The following is a 19,694-nucleotide window of genomic DNA, read 5'->3' on the forward strand; positions in this document are numbered from 1 at the left end:
GATTGGCATTCAGACTCTGCACGCTGGGATGGTGGCATCTGGCAAGCTGAGAGAGCTGGCTGAAAACCCTCTCTGTGAAACCTGCACTGCTTCTGAGGTTTCTGCTTTTGCAATGCTTTGGGCATTTCATGTCCCTGTTTAGGGGAAGACAAAGAAAAGCTTTCTCTAATCCATGACAAAGAGGAGAAATGTACTTTCCCCATATTAAAGCTAGACCACTCCTTGAGAATTTGCTGCAACGAGGCTGAATTTCTTTTTCAGTTGTGTTCAGTTGTGAGCTGGATTGCATATCCATAACCCTACACTCTCTTTGTTGCGCAGTGGCATTTCCACTGATGTCATTAGTAACGTTACACAGAAATTGCCTGTTTCTGGATTAAACAGCAGCAGCAGCAGCATAAATCTACTGAAGAAATAGGCTTCCCAGGGGAAAAAAAAACACTAAAAAGTAAATATCTACCTATATTTATAATTTGCTCTATATGATATTCAGTGCATTCAGCCCTACCAAATGGAAGGACCACAAGTTCATCGTTAAGTCAATGCTATTGAAGCTTTTGGGTTTTCTCCCTATCTTTTTCTGACATATCTTTTCCTTTCTTTCCCCTGGCCATTTTCCTCAACTGCAACATTCAGCTCTCACCTGCTGATGCTTTCCTCCCTCCCTCCAGTGCTAATGTCATTGGCATTGAAACAGTTACTTTTGGGGGGTTTATTTATTCTTTTTGTGTGCCATGGGAATGTTTAGGCAGAAGACCAACAGTTCAAGTTTAGAGTATCCCTCTCAAATGCTCAAGGGCTTTAAAAAATGCAGACTCTGTCTGAAGGCAATACTGTGTTGGTTAAAGGCACTTTAAAAAGTTCGGGTGGGTTTTTTTCCGCCACAAGCAATGGCAAGCCTTTATTTCTTTTTCCACCTAAATGAAAGGTTAATTTCTACAGAAGCCCTAATATCCTCTGGAAGCCATACAGACTGATTTGGCCTGCAGGCCAGCCTCTTGACAGAAGGTAAAGAGGCTGGGGAGGGTCTCCTGCCTTCTGCACTGGCCAGAAAAGAGCCATCTGCACCCCTCAGCAAATTGTAGCTGCTCTGCTCCATGAGACCCCGCTTGCCAGCAGCACAAGAAAACCTGGAGACAACCATTCCCGATCACGTCACACACAGGGATGCAGACTGCAGTGGACTGCCATGGCCTGCCACTTCCGTGCCAAATCTGTATCGGTGAGAGCATCATTTTTTGATTCCAGCAAGGAAACCCCGCTAGGAACCTGAAGGAGTTCTTCACGGCTTTCCTGCTGAACAGGTTTTGGTTTATTTTTGGAAAGATACAGGTCTTTCAAATTACACTGTACCCGGGCAGAACCAATTCCTGCAATACCACTGTTGTGGTTTAACCCCAGCTGGCAGCTCAGCCCCACCCAGCCGCTCGCTCACTCCGCTGGGTGGGATGGGGGAGAGAATCAGAAGGGTAAAAGTGAGAAAACTCATGGGTTGAGATGAAGACAGCTTGATAAGTAAAGCAAAAGCCGTGCACGCAAGCAAAGCAAAACAAGGAATTCATTCACTGCTTCCCATTGGCAGGCCACTACTTCAGTTAATTATATTGGAAATAAAATTGATCCATTCTGTTTAAATATGTACCATAATATACTTATGCCATTACATAATTATATAATATAATATGATAATATATAGTAACAAGCAGATATGTAAGATATATAATGAAAGTATAGCATGTATGAAGGATTTAGAAATATGTATAACATAAAAAATATAATTAGAATTTAGAAATCGCCCTCATAAAGGTCTTGAGACACAGAAGCATGGTCATGTGTAAGCAGTGGTCTAGAAGTCAGAAGCTTGCTGAGTCTGGCAGTGTTTCCCTGCTGTGGGCAGCTACAACTGAACCACTGTTGGGAGAGTCCTATGAGGTCCCAATGCGAAGTCTGTCAAGACCGAGCTCCACTGGGTTTAATTTACTTCTATAGAAATGTCATAAACATCTAGACCAATCAGACATTTTGCATGGTGACCTCTTGGGAATAATTTCTCTCTTGCTTAGTCCTGTGTCAATAAAAAAAAAAGATAAAAAAATAACGTATTTGCATTTATTTGCATACACAAAGCAGGTGTTCCACACTGCATCAATTTTCTACAGATTTCCTAGCTCCAAATCAATCTCAAAAGGGCTGGAAGGTTATGATTTGCCTTCTAATAAGATTTTATGGCCTGAAGGGTTTGTCATATACCTAAGGTTTGCCAGGTTTTTTTCTTCTACAGCTCAAAGATCCTAGCTACCAATGGCAGTTAATAACACAGCCAAATTAGCTGACACAGAAAATCCCAGTAGGCAACAGACTTAACTATTTTAAGCAAATAATTTAATTCTTAATCTGCACCAGTAAGAATATAATTTCTGAAATTTAGCAAGGAAACCACTCTAAGAATCTGGAGGAATTCCCCATGGTTTGCTACTGAACAGTTTTTGATTTATTCTTGGAAAGATTCAAGTCTTTTGAAACCTTAAGAGCAAGCAAAATCAATTATCAGGGTTTCAATTTTCTCCAGGCAATTTCCACTGCTTCAGCTTGCCCAAGAGATAGACTCTGCATAAATACATTATGCTATGTGCTATTTGAAGAATTTGGCAAAGTGGAGAACAGCTTCAGTTAAAAATTCACACAAATAAGGTAAAGGAATCCCTCAGGTGAGGCATGCAGTCACATCTGAATGCACCTCTGCAGTTTGGAAACGACTCTTCTCCAATATATACAGGTAATTTATTGGGAAGGAGAAGAGCAGTATTAGCTGTTTCCAGTTATTCTGGTACTGCAGTGAAGTTACTGCTGATTTACACCATTATAAGCTAACATGAAATCTACAGAACTTCAAAAAGGTACTGAATCCTGAAATTGCCTAATTTTAATCTAATTTAATTTTAAAATGATGCCCCTCTAGCTAGAAATGACCTTCTATCAACAGACTGTGGGAATAGAGTTGAGCCAAGTCAACCATCAACCTTGGACACTTTGTGAACCTGCCAGGGGAAATCTCTGGGCCCAATTCAGATGTGATCATGCAGTAAATCACATATCAGGCGTAATTTGGAAGTCTTTTAAATGCCAACAGTACACTGGTCAAGGGTCAGCTGTAGAGAAGAAATTACCTATTCCAGTAAGATAATGTAAACTGACTTGTTTTGTATGAGGTAGCTTTTTGTCTTTCCCTCCCTTTTCTAGCCCCTTCCATTTGCTAGTAATGTTCACTTGCATCAGTTTCATTATCAATATGCAACTTTTTTTTTTAGATTGCTGCTAGAGCTGGCTTATAAAAATTAGAAATGGAAAAGGCTTATTAAAGGCTCAGGCCTGCAGCTGCTCCGTGTGTGGAACTGCCATTGATTTCCCAAGCAGCACCTGCTGGTGAGCAGCACAGAGAATAAAGCAAATTAGAAAATGAAGACTAGCTCTCTCAGCTGTACGGGCTGTACATGGGCGGTAAAGCATCTTGTAATTGGAGCCAAACATCTTTCTCTGGAAAGGACAAGGTCCAAATTCTGCTGACAGTCATAAGTAAGCTGAGCGGGGCGCGGGGCTGAGCAACACTGAGGTTATGAGTAACCTGCCTAAGACTACAGGAGGGAAGAGGAGGGACTGACACAATGGGAATGACACCGATTGAGATAACACTTAAACAACGCTTGGAAATGAGGGGGACATCTGTGGTGAAAGATAAAGATGTGTAGAAAGAAGGGGGAAAATAACAGAGACGGTGATGGTGACATAAGTCCTAATGAGGATCTTATTTTTTGGGATCATGACAGGGTGGCTGATGAACTGTTAGTTCAGAACGAACCACATGGTGATCTGCAGAGCTGGCAGCACTACTGTGTGATGTCTAAAACTGCTGCTGATGTAAACACCAATGACCTATTTTAAGACATGCGTGGAAAGAGAATCACTACACGGAAAACACAAAAGGATGCAAAAGGTATATTGGCATTAACAGATCAAAACTGTGAAATGGTGTTAATTGGATTTTTTTATAAGGGTTTTCTAGCTGTCTAGGTAGAATCACCCTATTAAACATAACACTTTGGGGGGACCAAATGAGTAAGGAAGAAAACAAAACCCAAGAGATGAAAGGATGAATAAAGAAAAGATCAGGTGAGAGTGACTTTCATATTTTACTGAGCTGAAAGACAAATACGAGAGCTGGCACCAATGTCACCAATGTGTTAGAATATAGTAAATCTTCATTTTGTGTACATAAAAAGCCTATGCAAGTCATATTTATTGTGAAAGGCAAATTGGTCTCTAATTTAGATTCTGGACTTGAATAGGAGTATACAGACAGATATATGCATAATATTTAGTCTTGGGTATCTTCAGAGGTGTCTCCAAAACTCTACTACTAAAATGAATTTTTAAAGTTTTTTTCTTCTAAGAGCTAAAGAGAGGATGGTTAGATCCTCACTAAAAGAGAGGATGGGTTAGATCGCAGTGCTCCTCAATAACCTCAGAGAGGTTATATAATTTGGAGACTCCCAAACCAATTATTTGGAGACTCCCAAACCCTGTACTCCCAAAATAATTTGGAGTACAGGGAATTGCTGAACCAGGGGAAAACTCAGCTATTTAACAGCCCCCTTGGAATCAGAGAGAACAATTCTAGTTCACTCAGATACTCTGAAATCATAATAATCCAATCTGTAATACCGACTGTGTTCCTATAGCGTTGCAAGACACATCACTAGTTACTGTTTACCTTATTAATTTTTTTCTTTAGCTATTAGTTCTGTTTTCTGAGCCTCAAAAGTATTTTGCTACAAATCATGGTTATCTGCAGTTAAAATATTGAAATCAAACTTTTAGAATTAAAGATGTAGGAACAAACTTCTGTGGCAGTGATTTCCAGTTGTGTAGTAGCTTGCATGCAAGGATCTAATATAATCTATTAAGCATGTTCAACATCGAGCAGCAACAAACTGCAAAGAGCACATTATACTCATTATTTGAAAGGGTAAACTGAGACATGAAGTGTTACATGTTAATAAGCAATAAATAATGACTTGCCCAAGGTCATGCAGATAGGAACAAGATGTGCTCAGATTCTTTTCTACTTTGTGGCAAATAAAATCTAAAATCTAAATAAAAAAAAATTAAAATCTGTCTTTAGTTCTATTCTTTCTCACTTATGTGCCAGTCACAAAAAGGAAAAGCTGTTGGAAGGCACACTGGGCAGTAAGTTCCCCAGAAACCTCCTACGTGCCAGCCAACAGCAAACAAGGAGAAGATACAGTTCCTTTAAGTCTGTCTTGCTCTGTCTTCTCTTTCCTTTTGTGTCACCAACTAACATTTCACTAGCTTGGTCCTTGTGAGGCTTTATCAATTTCAAAGTCCTGTTCTGTCATCCTGTTCCTTCCTAGAGTGTCAGGTGTCAAGGATACCCACAGGTCATCAATCTTCCAGGTAACCTTCATCAAAAAGTGGAAGAAGAGAGAAATGCAGCATTTCAGCATGATCATCCATCTCAGGCAACAAACGCTGAGGAATCATGAACCCGGTAACTGCTGGCACAAGCAGGTACAAGCTGGAAACTTGCCTTTCCAAAGGAAAGTAGGAAACCCCCCTGATAACAACGGATGCTTTACCGGCAACCTGAATTGGTTGGGATATTAAATACTATATACATCTATCTCTTCATTGTTTTAGCAGAACAACCAGAAAGACAAAAGTGTCTATACCCCTAAGATGTGACATACATGAAAGTGAAACATGCATATACTTAAGCCTCCTTAAAAAGTAACATGCAATTTCCTCACAATGAAAGAGGCTGGCAAAAACCACTGACCAAAAGCAGTTTGGAGCTGTTCATTTTTGTGGGGGAGGAAAAAAAAATTAGGAAAATGTTAGTCAATCAGATTCAGCAGAAAACACCTAACTCAGCTTTCCATCTACCTTTCTTTCCTTTTCAGTAGTTAAAGGCCACCTGCTACCACGATGATACAAAAAACCAAAACTAAGAAAGAAAACATTTTCAAGTTATTTCACCTTACACTGAGGAAAAAAAGTAATCAGAAGGTCTCACTAAATCATTATTAGAATGATTTTAACAGTAATAAAAACCAGTAAGCTAATGTCAGAGAAAAATACGGATCAGAAGATACTCCAATCCATTCCTGACCCAAACGCCACTTTAAGAATATACTCAAATATGTGACGTTATATTTGAATGAAGTTGATAAGGACCTGGATAGGCTCTTGGTCATCACAGTGATTGTGAATCCTGACTTAATCCAATCTGAAATTATCATCGTTAACAAGACGTGTTGGAGTTACAGAGGATGGTTCGTGTCTGCACCTACAGTGCTATGCTCATGCAACGCTTTAACTTGGTCAAGCAGGGGACTCCAGCAACACCACTACAGCCTCTCAAGAAGGACTTACAAGACCTGAGACTGATTTACACCACCATGGTGTTCCCTGGCCAAGCAACGTATAGTTCTCCTAAAATGAAAAATGTGTTCAGAGCACTTTTAGGCCCACTTACACTGGTGGGGTGACTTAGGGGAAACTGAAATAACTGTGTTGGACTTAGAATATCCAATGCAGTTTTGGCATAAAGTACTGCCTGCACTTCACAGGGATCGCAAGGGTATGGTTATACTGAGTAAGCCATCAGTCAGGCCTTGATTTTTGACTTGGACGTCAATGGCCAAGCAGTTACCTAGGTCAGAACTAGACCCAGAGTATCACTGATCTGGATTTTGGTGACAAAGCTTATCTGGGAAAATCACAGGTGAATAATAATCTTAATTCCTGTTAACCTTCACAATTCATAAATCAAGATCACCGCCTTTTGAAAGCTAACCATAAAAAAAAACAAAAACAAAAAACCAAAATGGAGAATGGACCTCCTGAACTTGGCTTACACACCAGGTCTCTTCTTGTTTTGCCTTATCTTCAATCAAAGTAATAAGGATACCATTCAGGGCAAAGCTGTTATGTATAGAAAGAGCTAGAGAGATCTGAAGGAGAGCAAGGAAGCAGAGTACTCTCTCTTTCTTCCTTAGGCCAAAATACTAACTGAGAGTTCAGCTTTGGAATTTAGAAGTGCTCTGCTTCACTGGTTTCTGTGGAGCCAATCTCCTCTTTCAAACACAGCCCTTGTTAACAGAGCCTCGGGGAAAAACACACAACCAAACCCAGGTCCTCTAGTAGAGGACTTCATTGCTTGCAATATTTACATGTAAAATGAACCACGTCAAAAAGACTCCTGGACTAGAGGAACCAGAGTAAAGAGTCCCCGTGCATATTAACCTAATTTTTGTGATGGCATTGTGGAATCGCCGAGACGTAATTCTTGCATTAGGTAAAGGCCCTACTCCATAAGCATCCATCACTACTCACTCTGACTACCTTTCGTTCGGTTAAAACGTATACAATAAATCAAATGAACAGGCTGCTCTTTTACAGGCTGTAATCGATACGAAACGCAGGGCTCCAGCTACACCTAGTGGACAGGCGCCGAGTAGTGCAGCCTTCCTGCAGCCACGCCGATAACGTGGGTTTATCTGTCACGCTAAATGACTCCTGCTCTGCTTCAACATATAAACTGTGAATTGAAACTAAGCACCTCCACGTAAGTATCAACAACCTAAGCAGCTCCTTTCAAAAAATCTGTGTGATTATCTGTGCACTGCTGTCTTTCACGTAAAGCGCTTGATGAAAAGGTCGGGCAAGAGGATCCCGTCTCAAAAGGGGAGAGCTAAGAAAGAGAAAAAGAAGCCACGGGATGGGACAGTGGGCTGCCCTGCAGCAGGTCCCCATCGGCGAAGCCGGGGATGGGGCGAGAGGCCCGTCAGAGGTTGCTCTTGTCCTTATAGGGCAAAGTCACACACAAGGTGACTTGTGACAGACCAGCTGTCACCCTCCCCTGCCACCCTGGGGCACGGCTGCAACAAACCACCGCACCGGCTGACCGCACACCCCAAAGCGAACGCACACCACCTCAAAACGCTTTCAGCAGCTTATTTTCACCCAGATTAAACTGAAATGAGGGCAAGAGAAAGCACGGGGCCTGTGCTGCTGCCTGGCCACCGAAAAGAAACCCACCAGACGAGGCTGAGATACTGGATTACAGGGGATTTAAAAGAGAGAAGGTGGTTTTTAGAAGTAGGACTGAGCACAGGCTTCATGTCCCTGCTTTGGCTACAATGGTTTCCAGTGTGGTGGCTGACTAGGAATGGGACTGCTCCCTACTTGTCTTCCAGGAGCAAGGACATGGATCCCATGCCCGTCCTCAAGAGCAGAGCAGCCAGCACACAGGACTGCAGGCTTCATCGGCTCCATCCGATGGAGCAAATTCAGGTTTATGTTGCAAATAATGGTCTGTGAAGAAGGTTAACATGTCATGTTTTCTCGAATTCTCCACTTCTCCAGTGTACAATGTTGGCCCCCATCGGACATGACAAGGAAAACCAAGTTGTCCTCATCGCTCCACAGACAGGCACCTGTTTATATCTTGTGGGTTAGGGCTGACTGGTTTTCAGACCTATCCCCTAAAACCTTCTCAGTGATGATCATAACAGTCTTTTTTGCCTACTAAGAAAAGCTTTATATTCATCTCCATACCTGTGTTCATACCTTGCCCTTCATCTCCTTGTCAGATCACACGCTAGCCTTAGTGCAGCCTGCTGATAAGCAACCCAGAAGCAACCCAAAATATAACTACATAACCCTTATAAGCCTATAAGCAATCCAAAATATAACTATTTAGCTTCTGCACAAAGTAGGTGTGTGCAGAGGCTTGGTGTGATGTCCTGTCATTGGAAAATCCCAGGAAGCCATTCCTGCCTTCAAATGCATACTTTACTTCATACAAAGTTGATGGAGGACATATAGCTGTACAAGGTTTGTAGACAGAGACAATATCAATTATTAGAGCAAATAATGTAGCTGGAAGAAAACAGAAAAGATTTTGAGTAACGAGCCTTTAAATACTTATCCCAGCAGAGAGAGTGAAATCTGTGCTACTTCTGTTTGAATGGCAGCAGAGAAGACATTTTATAGACTTTCAGAAACTTCACCCTCTCCTGCGCAGGGCACGAGCATTAGCGAAGCAGGCTGCAGTAGAAAACTCACAGTGCAACTGCTGGGAGGCTCGTGGTCAAAGCTGCACATAAGTAGGTGCACCTTCAGCATCTCATCGTGACGAGCGTCTGCTAAATCTTTAGTGTCTGAGCTCAAGAAATGCTATGTGCTCACACTAGTAACTTCAGCCACTGTTTTAGGAGCTTGACGATTCTGAAAGTTTCTTTTATTTTACTTTATTGCTGATAAAACAGGGAATATATTGCCGAATGAACACGCCAATAGACAGAGATAACAAAATGGACTGGTGAAAGAAAAAGGTGAGAAAAGTGGCCAACATTTTACGAAGCCTGATAAGCTGGAAAATATTTTGCTTTTTAATATGGTAAACATGTGTCTTTCAAAATCTGTTTCAGGCTTGTGATCAAATTGCCCCTCTGTAATTTTTTAAGAGGGGGAAGGGCACAGCAGATGGAGAAGGACTGCAATACCTGATCCATCTCTATTAAAAACCTGGTGTTGCAAATTTATTTCTAAAATGAGGCAAAGCGAATAACAGAGAACCTACGATAACAGCGGCTCATCTGTTCAGTCATTTGATGTATCTCGTTATTGTTGCAGTTACTGAGACTCAGCTTTATCTTGTGCGCAAGCACAATAGTGGCACCATATTGAAATGTGTAAATATATTTTCAGAAACTATGTAAAACACCTCCTCTATACTGACAAAATGATGCACTTAGAATACATGAAACCCTGAGAAACTACTGCTGCCTTGGATTCCAAACTCTTTTGATTCCTCATCTTAGTTTTATTGCACAGGCAGTGTTATCTGACAAATATATTTGCCCGACTATTTAAAAAAATACTTTGTCTTATCATTTAAACAGCTCCTGTCAATGTTACTTAGTCCTTGTTCACACTGCTATCCCTATGAGTGATGATACAGAAATAGATCAAGTTAAGGTCGGTGTGTATAGCCCAGATCCATAACACTGGCACTTTTTATTCCTGTCTGCGGTAGCCCCACAGCGAGTATTTTGGAGGAAACGAAGGCTTCAAAAAGGACAGCTGTAGGGTCAGGGAAAAGAACTGCTTTTTCTGACTTCATTTCCCTTCCCTCCATGCACGTGCCCACCCCAGTTTTGCTGAGGTTTCTAATACAAGGGGGTATCGGTCCCTTGGGTACCAGCTCACATGCTAAGCCCTGCTGGGCTGCACAGCCAGAAGGGAGCGGAGGCAGAGGGCAGGAGGAACAGGGCAGCTCCTATAGCAAGACGTTGACACAGAAGCTACCCATGCCCTGAAGACGTATTCCGATGTGGCTCCACAGACACATGCCATAGCCTTTGGCAAACACAAGTGATCCATGGGGCTCTGCATCCAACTTCTCTAGCAGATCTGGTGTGTGGAAAACATCTCCTAGGGGAAAACAGGAAAAAAAAAAAGAAAGTAAAAAAAGAAACAAATGAAAGGAACTCCACAAATCCAGATGTTGGAATTTTCCAATCCCCCTAGCAAGACAAGATAAGCAGGGGATAATCCTCGTTTATATAACCTTTTCTTTTTTTTGTTTAAATAAAACCTGAAACCAACAGGCATGTTTTCACAAGGTTTATTTGCTGCTTCTCTAAACGCACGCCGAGAAATTTCGGGAGGCCCTCCCTTTGGGCTGCCGTGCCGTGCCGTGCCGTGCCGTGCGGCCGGGTGCTGGGCAGCGCCGCCGCCTGCGGGCCCCGCTCGCCCGCCGGGCCCTCCGCGGCGCCTCGGGCGGGGCTGCCACGGGCACCGGCGCTGCACGGCCACACGGCCGGCTCCCCTCGCCGTGGGCCGTGCCCTTCCTCTCCCTCCCGCACGCCCTCGGTGCGGGCGTCTCGCCCCGCACAGCCCAACGCCGCGCCGGGGACGAAGCTCCGCGGCTCCGGCCGGGCGGCTCCCGACCCCGCGGGCGCCTTCCGCGCCCGGCGGCGGCTGCGCGGAGCCCGGCAGCGCCCGCGGGAGGGCGGTGGCAGGGAGGGCGGCCGCCCACAAGGGGGCGCCGTGGCGCCGCCGGCCGCCCCGCGCAGGTGGCTGCGGCCGCCGCGCCGGGCCGGGCCGGGCCGGGCAGGGCCGCCCGCAGCGCCCCGGCCCCGGCATGCAGCAGCGGAGCCCCGTCGGTGAGGGGGCAGCTGCCCCCCTGCGCCCACCGGGGATTCTTTATTCCTGGGGGGAAAGGCAGAGGATTGCGTTAATCGGCACCTGATTTTCCGCCGAGCGTGTCTTGCGTGGCGGGGCGGCTTAGAGCTGATCTCCCTTCCAAATAAAGCAGCGCGTCTATTTATGGCCGTGGCTTAAAGAGGAGCAGATCTCATGTACCATGTTGGAAGTTCTTGAAAAACAGCCAAAGTACAGAGGTCAAGTTTCCTGTACTGAAAGCAACTTAATGGGATGCAAGACGGCAACGTCCTTCGCGAGGATCTGGCGGTAGCTGGAAAACTGGGTCACTGTGCGTTTTTCCCTAATCGCTGGGTTCAAATAATAAATTACTTTAGCGTATTTCTAAACAGTGTGGAGGCTAGAGAGGATCTACTTGAAGGCCTGTTACTGCTTCAGCCGTGGGAGCCAGTGGGAGCATTGCCAAGGGGTTCACGTCAGAAGATGAGGGTCAGGCCCCCAGTATTGCTCGGTGGATGATATTATGAATAAGAAAATAGGTAGTTGTGCTGTCCACTGGGATCTGACCCTTCATTAGAAATTAAAGGACAAGGTAGGCAATATGATTGTTTTGCAAATTTCCCCGGGGTCTACTTTTAAGAAATCGTAAAACTCCTTGATGATGCCTTGCCTAAAGCCAATGCTTCCGTAGCTGCTGTTGTTTAGAGCCAGCAGCTCTCAGGAGTCTTACAAGGAGTCGTACACAAATAGACTCTACCAGTGTGCCCACGAAACTGCCTATTCTTGGAAAAGCTTATATGGAAGGATTTAATGTTGACAGACTTAAGTAGTGATGTCTCAACTGTGAAGAATCTGTTGTTTAACCAACTTCATGAAGCAAAATTGCTTATCATTAAAGCAAGAGTATTCCCTTTTGTTTTAGGAGATTGTGGAGGCTTTAAACATCTATGCAACTTGGTACGCACATAATTTGATAGTCTGTTTTATAAGTTGATTAGAATCAGAAAAATCACCCTCCCAAACTCCAGCAGAAGAGGGCAATGCAACATGTGCAGATCAAACAGCCTTAAAATGGATAAAAGGACTTATATAGTGGCAAGTTGGGCAATGGCTCTTAAAACTACAGCTGTATTCTTCTAAACACTCTTTTACGTTATTGGTGAGTTGATAAGTTATGATTCACTGCCATTTGATGCTAAATTTACTGTCATAAAACATTGGCGATCACTGGCTGAAACCAGACAGTTGTTTTTTTCAGTTCTTGGGTGCTGAGAGTTGTCTAAGAACAGGCTGTTACTGCCTGCAGAGAGCATATTGTCATCAGGTTTTCCCAGAAGTGTACACTTCCTTCTTTCTAGTTTTGCTAATACTTTAATACAAGCATTATTTTTTTTACATTCATAAAACGTATTAGCTGCTTCATGTCTGTAAGGCAAAGAAGGCCAAGTATCACTTTTGTCACCAGCTGGGACAATTTTAGCAATAGTAATCAGTTTAATTTCCCAGCTTGATTCAAAACACTGCTATTTACACTCCCATTGTGCGGCGATATCCTCCCCTGTTTACGTGCCCGGGTTTAAAATTTAACTACATCCACCATGCTGTTTTTCTTCCTCATAAATTCAGAAGACGAGGCTGAAAAAGTAAGCAAAAAGAAAGCACGGTGGTATCGCTCCTGTACCAAACTTGGGAAGCGTGGCTAAACGGGATTACAGGTATTATTAGGGTCCTGATCCGGCAGTCCTCACTGAAGTAGAAACTTGTGCGGAAGCTTTGCCAAAGGCTGAGTTGAGGCAGAAGCCTGCAACAGTTGGCACTCAAGGAGCAAGACGTCAATTGCCTTATAATAATGGGCATTTTTCTCCCACCAAATATTTAAAGTAGAGCTGTATGGATTTGTCTCAGTGGCTTTGGTTGGTAGCAATTTGCTGGGAGAAGGGGGTTAAAGGTGTCCCGGTGTGGAATATTTTAGGGATATATGCCCCTTCTCCTAAGTCACTGGAAATGAAACAGAATCGGTTCTGGTGCGACGCGAATCTGGACCGATGCAGCAATCTCCCGTGTTAACCCCGTGGGGTGAGAGGGACGGGATGACACCCACCACCCTCCCTTCCCAAGTTACAAATACTTGCGCGTTAAGCGCTTGGTCTTTTGACATAGCTCTTCCAGGTGAGATAATAAATATACAAAAGAACAAAGTCTACTGTATAAATGAAAGCAGATTTATAAAATTACAAGTTTAATAGATAAATATAATAAATACTTTATGCATCATAACTCTGGACAACTACATTTAAAGCAAGTATGTTGGCAAGTCACAAGAAAGTTGCGTCTCAGCAACTTTATTTTTCATAAAACCACACTGACAGGCATATTACAATGTTACGTATGAGGCTTTATGCCGTAAGTATGTTCAAATCCCACTCACCTACCGAGTTCACCATGACATATATATGGGTGTAGTGTACTTTCTATTTTGGAATGTCTTTTTGCACACCAACACGGTTGTACAGATAGATGTTCTACTTACCAGGGACAGTGGGGAAGAGTTTTGAAGAAAAATACTGGTAAATGACTTCTAGAAAAACTAAAGCATTTCTTAACTTTTTATTGACATTGGCAAATTAAAATAGAATAAATTAACAATATTTTCTCAAAAAAATGTTTTGTACAAAAATACTGTCAAAATTTCCTGAAAAGCTTTCAACACAGTAGTATCTTTTCATGTACTGAATAAACTATATTAGCACAGTGTCAAAATGCTGAAGACAGAAACAAAATAATAATAAAAAAAAATAATCTGTGAAATGTTTGCCACTAGTCAACATTCCATCCACACCATATTATTGTCTGTACATATGGGGGAGGGGGAATGGGTAGCAGACTTTTTAAGTAACAGTATTACTTTTCCTGATCTGGAAAGGTTTGGCCCACATCTGTTAAGCTTCCAGTTTAGCGTATTCAAAAAAAAAAAAAATTATTAGTCTGCACTGCAATGCATAGTTAAAAATTAAGCAAGATGGCAGCATTTGTGCAGTAGTATCTGCCCTTCAAAGTTCATGCAACCAACTAATGCAAATTCTTTTCCCTGTTCACTCAGAATTTGAATGCAGTTCAAGTCATTGGAAATCATCGTTTACAAAATCCACAAGATTAAGCAATTTGCCAAGATTAATATCTAACAGTTCAGCACTGTGGGAATTATGGGCACGTTACTGCGAGGAAATTAAGAGAGTGAGGAGGGGAGGGGAGGGGAAGGGAGGGGAGCGACCAACATAAAAAGGCAGAGTTCGCTAGAAATCATTACTACGGGAGGGGACGTGAATGTCAAAGCTACAAAAAAAGTGGCAGCGATTTAAGGAAAAAAAAACCCAAAAAAAGAATTTATACAAGCGCATAGTTGACTCTGCTTTCCAGATTCTCACCTTTTCAAGCCCTGAAAAGTGAGACACCGTGTCTAGGGGAATGTTTTCGTTCGCACCGATAGAAAGTCCTTTGTTTGTTTTAAATGAATCAGCAGCTCACCCTGCTGGGCTGCTGTTTGCAAACGAAGTCTGTCATGAAGTCAAACTCGTTCTGTCCCAACCACAGCTCGGGAAGCTCCTTGATGCGATCCAGCCCCATTTCGATGACTAAGGACATGAGGACCTCCTCGTCGATGAAGTCAGTGTCTATGACATTGGGCGGCAGCATTGCCGCGGGGACGTGGGGGACGGCGGGCGGCAAGCCGCTGCCGCCGCCGCTGCCGCCGTGCTTGGGGTTGCAGTCCCTGAAATGCTGCTGGCTGCTGCCGTTCAGCTGGTGGCTGCCGGGGTGCAAGTCCGGCATGTAGTGGCTGTGGGGGTAGGGGTGGTGGCTGAAGTACTGGTTGTTCAGCTTCTGGAGCTGCATGCTGGCGCTCAGCTGCCCTCCCGGGCTGGCGACGGGGGGGGCCATGAACTGGGAGCCGCTGAAGCGGGCGGGGGGCGGCATGCTGCCGGCCGGGTGCGCTCCGCTCACGCTCCCCGGCCCCATGGCGTGCCTCACCCCGCTGCTCGCGTTCATATTCCCAGCTCCGTAATGTATATGGTCGCCCATCAGGGCGCTGAAGGCGTGCTGCTGCGGCGGCTGCTGCTGCTGGTGGTGGTGATGGGGGGTGGGAAACTGCCCCATGCCCATCCGATGCGCAGGGTGGTGGTGAAGCCCGCCGGCTCCGTCGGGGAATCGCCCGTGGTTCATGGCCATCATGTGGTCTGCCATTGCCCACCTGGAAAGTTAGCGTGGGAATGCATTAGGAAAATACACCCTCGGACACCCAGCCGCCCTCTCCCGGACCGGCGGCAGCTGCCTGGCCCCGGGAGAAGCGACGCCGCTGGTCCCGCCGTCCTCTCTTGCTCGGGGGAGGGAGAGAAAAAGAATCCCCCGCGGCGGCTCCGCCGTGGACTACAAAGGGAAAAATAGAAGGGGAGCCCGCGGAACGAAAATCCCGGTCCCCTCCGCTAATCCGGCGAGCAACACGCCTTCCCACTCCAACTTGTGCATACCTATCAGCGGAAAGTGTTGCATACGGCAACAGCCGCCTCCTCCCCGCGCGTTCCAAAGGCGCCCGAGCCCCCGGCTTCGCCAGGCAAGGCAGCGGATTTCCACGGCACGCTCGCTAACTTGCGGGGAACGAGCAAAGAATTGGCAAGTGCCACCTAGCCGCTGTCAGCAACTTGTGGCGTTACGTCCTAATTATTTTGGTAAAAATACAGTCATGCACGGATAAGGAGGTAAAGCCAGGCAGCCGAGAAATACCTTTCCTCGCGTGTTTAAACAGTCCCATTTTTCCTGTTGCACACAAAAGGGACACCCGGCACCAGCTACGAGAACCGCCGCACTCACCTCCCGGCTTCTTTCTTCTTTTGCTTCGAAGGTGGCGGTGAAATCAGTCAGTAGAGTCACCCAGCATAGAGAGGGCTTCCCCGGCTCTCTCCTCGGCGCTTACGTGACGGTGCTGTGAGCGCTGCCGCAGCCCCGGAGCTGTTTCTCACTCCTCTGCGAGGCTCATCGGCACTTGCCAACAATGAGCTGTGTTTCTTACCCAGCTTTGGCCACAGCTAATATAGGATTTCAGAAGGGAGGAGCAAAACCCTTACAGGCAACCAGAAGTAAAACCTGGAGCAAGCGAGGGGGAAAAAAAAAAAAGAAAGAAAGAAAGAAAGAAAAAAACCCAACACCCAGCGCGCACACGCACAGGGACACACGCGCGCAGGGAGACACGCGGGAAGGGGCCAGGCGGCTCTGGAAGGCATCCAAGCAGCCCGCTCCCCCCGGCTGGCCGACACGTGTCTCCGTGGGTCGCTTGCGCCGCGCTGCGCGCCCCGCTCCGCGCCTCCCCCGGGAACAAAGCGGGGCTCCGCGGCGGGGCGGCAGGGAGCAGCGCCCCGCGCCCCCCGCTGCTGCTCGCCCGCCTCCGCCGCGGCCACGGCGGAGGGCACCGCCCGCCGCCCACGGCCCCGGCCCCGGCCGGCTCCGCGCTCAGGCATCGCCGGGCTCCGCCGCGCCCCGTCCGCTCGTGTCGCTGGAGCGCGGCGGCCGCGGACACGCGTGGGGCTGGGCGCTCCGGCAGCGCTGCCCGGGCAGGACGAGGTCCGCCCCTCCGGCGCCGCCGCGGTGCAGGTGCCCGGCCCCACCGGCGTGGGTCCCCCGGACCCGCGTGGGCGCCCCCGGGGCCGGCCCCTCTCCCGGAGGCGAGATCCGAGATCCACCTTTTTCCACAGACACGGGCGCCGCAGGCGGGAGGTGTGTGGCGGGGTGCCGGCACACTCTCCCCACACACACACCTCCTTCCACCCCTCGTGTTTGCCCCACAGCCACCCGGGGTGTGCAGGGCGAGTGCCCACCCACTCTTGCCCTTGGCCGGTTTGGTGGGCTTTATTCGCATTATTTATGAGTGTTTTTCTTGGAATGGCAAAAAAAACCAGAACACGCGGAGCGCGGGTGGGTAGGCGCTTTGCAAAGGCGATCGCCCTGGCTGGGCGCGTCCCTTATCACTCCCCCGTGTCCGGCAGCGCGCTGCCTCGCAGCACCGCCCCGGCACCGCCACGCGTGTGCGAACCCCCCGAGACCGGCGTTCCTGCCTCTTGCTCCAGATCCACCCGCTCCTCTCTGAAGGGCAGCCGTGCTGAAGGAGCAGGGAAGCGCCGAGGGGCCGGGGGAGGCCGGCTGCAGGGCAGCGCTGAATGGTGGCCTATTTTCAGTAGTGCCTTCGCCCGGCTTTCTGCTCCCCCTCTCTGCTTTCCCCCTTTCAGCTGCCCACGGGCACGCCGAGGGGGCAGCGGGAGGCAGGACACCGCCCCCGGACAGGAGGAATTGTGTGCTGCTCTTCTGAGGTCAAAGCGGCCATGATGTAGGTTGAACTGGGGTTTCTGCTCTGCCACGCACTGCACAAGGACGAAGCAGTGCAGCAGGTCCTCCTTGGGGAGGCACAGGCGAGGGCAAATGGGATGCTTCACGAAGCTGCCACCAGCCCTCTTGCCCCCTTTTGGGTGGGCCCTTACCTGGCCGCAGTCATCTGTGACGGTGAAACCAAAAGGCGGGTTAGCTCCACCTTATCTCCTGCTGGGGTGGAGGCAGAGCTGGGTTCCCGGGTGCAGAGAGGTGTGGTGGAGAGGAGAAGGGTAATTCCCCGCATGGCTGGTGCAATCCTTAGCAAAGCCACGAGGGCAGGTGGCAGTGGGTGGGCACATACAAGATTCCAGAAAAATACCTGGCTGACAACCCAGCTGTGAGGGACAGCAGGGATGGAGTCAAAGCCCTGGGAGGGCAGGAAGCTTTACAAGTATCAGAGGTACCTCGAGGAAGTGACCTCATCCCGCAGCTCCCTTTCCTGCCATGATTAAATAGGGTGCCCACCACGATTTCAACATTTTGGCCTTCAAATGCATGTGAGTAGGTGGACGTCTGGGAGTTGCTGTTGAACCAGGACCTCCAGTCTGGCCAGGGATGGTCAGAAAAGTGACAGTACCTTTCTGGAGATTTTTTCTTCTTGCAGTTGTGCAGGTTTTGCAGGGCAAAACAATGAATAATAAGAAGATCCTGTTCCATTTGGCAAGTAGTCAACTGTGTATCATGACAAGTGGTTTGTTTAATGTCACATATCCATGGTGATACTGGTATGCCTTTTTGCTCTCCACTGCCTTAAGTTTGCGGTCGTTTTTAAAGCCAAACACACATCATATCACCGCCCTGCAAATGCCCTTTCCTATTTTTGGCTTTCAGATGCTGGAAGCTGCCAGCTTGCCCAAGCGAGTTATGGAGAACTGGCATGAGACAGCCAGAAGCAATAGTAGGGAAGTCACAGCCTCCATGGCACCTCACTCATACAAAACGTATCTTCAGGTCTTCACAGCTCACACACAAAGAATTAGGCAGGACGAAGCTTTCTTCATTGGGGGCTGCAATGGGGTCCAGATAAAGCTCAGCAGAGCGGTGCCAGATGGGACAAGTTTGTCATTGTTTATGGCCATAGCAAAGTGGGAACACAATCAGTTGGTTGCTTTCCAGGAAATGGCTGGAAAACTGGTGACAGGCAACTAGGGGAATGCAGGACAAAGCATGAGCCCATCACCACTGAGCTAGCAGGAAGCCCCGAATCTCATCTGTTTGCCTCTCCTGATCTAAGCCACGGTTATTTAAAGAAATCATTTCACTCATATTCTTCAAAGTCTTCTGCATACCTGGGTTGATTCTTCAGTCAAACAGCAAGAAAACAGGGCACTGCATATCAGGAGAATGCCAGAGATGGTCAGGGGCGGGAATGAAAGCAGCAGGGTTCACAGAGTCTCTCCTCAAGTGAAGAATCCGAGTAGAGTTGAAAGCAGAATGTGACTGCTGTGCCCATCTAGGAAGAATCACTGAGAAACATCAAACACAATAACGGAAAAGAAGGGAAAAGATGGATCCTCAGTTGGGTGTTAACATTTTGGATCGGAAGGTCAGGCAGGCACTGAGGCTGGGTTATGGATGCAGCCCTGCTCACTCCTTCCAGACTGGAACGTCTGCAGGGTGCAGTGAAAGGAAGGAAAGGAAAATCAAAAAGGAGAATCCCAGATGGTGTTTTTCCAGGTATTTACTGGAAATTTTCAAGCCAGCTGAATACTTGTAGTTCCAGGGATATATCACTGGAACAAGATATACAGGGTAACGGATTTCAGGGGGACTTGGATCTCCAAGTCTTTTTTTGCAACTCTGAAAATATAATCCCTAATTCTCTGTGCTTTGTCTGTCCCAGATCACTGTGGAGGTGAGTTTCTATGTGTTCCCTCCCACGCTGACACAAAGCAGTCAGGAAAACCCAGTGCAGGACATCTGCTAGGGTTATCTGATAGGAAATTTTATATTAGAATGATATCCTGGAAGAAATGTCCTTTCTGTAGAAATGATTAAGGTCTGCTATTGAGAAGACAAACCATGATTTTCTG

General features: G+C 46.7%; 1 protein-coding gene across 2 annotated transcripts; it reads right to left on the bottom strand.

Annotated features, from left to right (window-relative positions):
- Nucleotides 1-13,451: 13,451 nt before the first annotated feature.
- On the bottom strand, nt 13,452-16,606 carry CITED2 (Cbp/p300 interacting transactivator with Glu/Asp rich carboxy-terminal domain 2). 2 transcript variants are annotated; one of them, XM_072855976.1, is made up of 2 exons: nt 16,027-16,606; nt 13,452-15,496 (listed from the first exon to the last, which is right to left on the bottom strand). In XM_072855976.1, the coding sequence occupies exon 2, from the start codon at nt 15,487-15,489 to the stop codon at nt 14,764-14,766; it is 726 nt and encodes a 241-aa protein (XP_072712077.1). In that variant the 5' UTR covers nt 15,490-15,496; nt 16,027-16,606; the 3' UTR covers nt 13,452-14,763. The 2 variants fall into 2 exon arrangements, with proteins under 2 accessions (XP_072712077.1, XP_072712076.1); XM_072855975.1 differs by having other exon boundaries at nt 16,114-16,596.
- Between the last annotated feature and the right edge of the window lie 3,088 nt (nt 16,607-19,694).

This window comes from Ciconia boyciana, chromosome 3, assembly GCF_034638445.1.
Source record: "Ciconia boyciana chromosome 3, ASM3463844v1, whole genome shotgun sequence".
NCBI classification, from domain to species: Eukaryota; Metazoa; Chordata; class Aves; order Ciconiiformes; family Ciconiidae; genus Ciconia; species Ciconia boyciana.

Excerpts from the sequence above, each read along its gene's own strand:
- CITED2 (XM_072855976.1), bottom strand. The coding sequence starts at position 15,489 with ATGGCAGACCACATGATGGCCATGAACCACGGGCGATTCCCCGACGGA.